Below are 3,083 nucleotides of genomic sequence, written 5' to 3' on the forward strand. Positions count from 1 at the left end.
TCCACCAGCTCTCACTTTTGGAACCAACATGACCAGGAACTTTGCAAAAACGCTCGAAGAGGATAACAGGAGTAGAAAAAGGGTGAGACTTACATGCGAACATTTGCTAAAATATAGCTTTGACTGCGATTTATGCAAAAAGTAGCTCAAATATTAAGGGAAAATATACGTTTTGACTTTAGGATAATTTAGACGTCCTTTCATTTATTCTAAGCATAAACGGTGAAGAGGTCACATTTGAAGCAAATCATAGATTTAATTTTGAAATGTCAACCCCCCCACTTAAACGAAAATCAAACATGGCAACACTGTTGTCAGCCTAAATAAGCTTGTCCACCAGCATTATATCATTACAATTCTAATGATAAGATATTCATAACTACAACATATCTGCTGCACGGATTACCCCACTTCAGTGATGCTTGCGTGGATGCCCTATCTTATGAGAAAACTAGGTAGTATACTGTGCAAGTGGCATGAAATCTCTTTATGGCCATAGATGTTTCTTATATTTTAATCAGTTTAAGGTAGACAATTCAAAATAATGGAAACAGATGTAGATGCAGTGCACAAAAGGTCAATCAATAACTCCAATGATACAATATAAAACCTCCCACCAGTTCAAGTCTCCTCTGCTTGACTACGACTGACACAGGTACATTATATAGGATTTTCATGTTTGAATAATCTATTTCATTAAAAAATAAATAAATAAAATACAGTATCCTCATGCTTTTTCGGGGGACCCCCAAGCACTTGCTTGGTGCATTTATGCCTCAGGCAGGTCAGTCACTCAATCAAAACTTCATTTACACATTTATAGAGCACTTAATACATAAATTGTAAATAGTCCTTTCCAGACTGAAATCGTATTGTGTGGCATTATTTGGTCATTTAGTAAAGCCAAAACTCCATCTACTCATGTTGTTGTCAATACTTATCTATAGATTCTCAAACCGGCCGTGGAAAAGAAGAGAAGAGATCGGATAAACAAAAGCCTTGCAGAGCTCAGAAGCTTGTTGTTGACTAATACAGCTGATCCGGTGAGTTGTCATTATTCTTAAAAAAAAAATGCAACCATGATCGCATTTACTGGTAGGAACTGTATTGAAAACATTATCACCAACAGCGTTTGCAGAATCCCAAAATTGAGAAAGCAGAAATTTTGGACTTGACTGTGGAATATCTTCACAAGTGGACAGATGGCAAGAAAATGAGCAATGGTTAGTCTCACAATGTGCTTTTTTTTCTCTAGACCAGTGTTTCGCTACATCGACTGAGCTGAGGTACATAGTTTACATTTGAAAATTCTGATGGCACACCACCAATCAAATTGGGGGGAGGGAGCTGATACGCAGGCCTACCTTCTGCCATCTAGCGGAAGGACGTTTAATTGTTCCGCTTGCCACTATATATTAGTGACATTGGTGTTAATTTACCTTGTCAGGCTATTTGGGAATCACTGGTCTAGTCATGTTCATGTCCATGTCAACGTTTGCAACACAACAGCTAATGAGGGAACCACTCCCTCTGTATCCACCAGATGCTCCCAGCGGTGCGGTAAGTCTCCACCCGAGTGGCCCACCTCGCTATAGCGTTGAGGGTGCAGGTTTTCGCCAGTGTGTGTGGCAAATGGCCAACTACGTGCATAAGATGCCGGCGTTGCAGCGAGCCGGCTTGATGGAGGGGCTAAAGCAGCACGCGGACAAGCAGCGGGCAGAACAGCCGCCATCGTTAAGCTCCCTCACCGGACTGGCGGATGCTGCGTCAGCTGAGCCCATTTGCACATCTGAGAGTCAAGACACCCACAACGCTTATTTGCTCCTGGCGCATTCTCCGCCTCAGCCTCATGCTTGCTCCACTCCGCTGCACTCCCCTCCCACCTCCCCCTGGTTCCCCACATATGCTAGTTCCTCTCCTCCTTTCCCCGCGTTCGCCTGTCACTTCTCCTTCCCACCTAGCCTGTCACCTCCGTCGGCCAACACCTCTTTTTCCACGCTTCCGCACTCCCTCCACCCACTTCCTAGCCACGCGACTTCCTCCTCGCCCACGTCGGCTCAGCAGGCAGGGCCCACGGTCTTTCACTACCCTTCGGTCACGTCCCCGAGGTCTCCTCCGCCCCCCACACAGTCACAGAAGTCATCCGCGCTGACGTGGAGGCCCTGGTTCTGAAGTGGGGTTGCCCTTTAGTGACGAGTGACTGGAGCCCCAGCATGCCTGCAATGGACAGTGTAAATACATGATGAAATGGCAACTATTTGGAATTCCTTGTAAATAAAACGTAAGTTTTTGTTCCTTTGTGACGATTACAGTTTCCTGTGAATATGCGTCTTCCAAATGTCATGTGACAGCTGAGGTGGCCTTCATCAGAAACTGCTGCAAGGCTCAAAACTCAACCAGGTTTTATAGTCCCCTGCAAAAAAAAAAAAAGTTCATTTATTTTAAACATAAAAAAGAATAGTGAAAATTGTTCGAATTCTGATGGCATTGCAAAACAACTTTGACAGTAAAAACTATAAATATGATTTCACAACTGTTTTAAAAAGGTCACTAAAAGGGTTTTGGCCAAAATGTACATTTCCCTCATAGGCCCAAAAAACATCACACACACAATCACCAAAACAACTCTCACACAACAAATATATTTATCATACATAAAAACTTCAAGTTCAAGGCCTAAAACCTTACACACACTTAAAAAAAACAAAAATCAAAACAAAACAAAAAAACCCTCTCACACTCACCCCCAAAAAAAACCTCTCTCACACCAAAATTACTTGTTGGTATTTTAGGCTACTGGCCAAATATAATATTTACCTGTCACAAAACAAAAAACTGGCGGCACGGTGGGCGACTGGTTAGCACGTCCGCCTCACAGTTCAGAGGTCGTGGGTTCGATCCCGGCTCCGGCCTCCCTGTGTGGAGTTTGCATGTTCTCCCCGTGCCTGCGTGGGTTTCCTCCGGGTACTCCGGTTTCCTCCCACATTCCAAAAACATGCATGGTAAGTTGATTGGACACTCTAAATTGCCCCTACGTGTGATTGTGAGTGCGGATGTTTGTCTCTGTGTGCCCTGCGATTGGC

At 43.8% G+C, this 3,083-nt stretch overlaps 1 protein-coding gene across 1 annotated transcript; it reads left to right on the forward strand.

The window, feature by feature from the left end:
- LOC147152044 (hairy/enhancer-of-split related with YRPW motif protein 1-like) lies at window positions 1-2,172 on the forward strand. Its single transcript, XM_086024588.1, has 4 exons — window positions 1-82; window positions 948-1,043; window positions 1,130-1,223; window positions 1,544-2,172. The coding sequence occupies exons 1-4, from the start codon at window positions 29-31 to the stop codon at window positions 2,170-2,172; spliced, it is 873 nt and encodes a 290-aa protein (XP_085880714.1). The 5' UTR covers window positions 1-28.
- Window positions 2,173-3,083: the final 911 nt, after the last annotated feature.

The sequence above is a fragment of the Filicampus tigris genome, chromosome 2 (assembly GCF_054856515.1).
Source record: "Filicampus tigris isolate MCC_2025a chromosome 2, RoL_Ftig_1.0, whole genome shotgun sequence".
NCBI classification, from domain to species: domain Eukaryota; kingdom Metazoa; phylum Chordata; class Actinopteri; order Syngnathiformes; family Syngnathidae; genus Filicampus; species Filicampus tigris.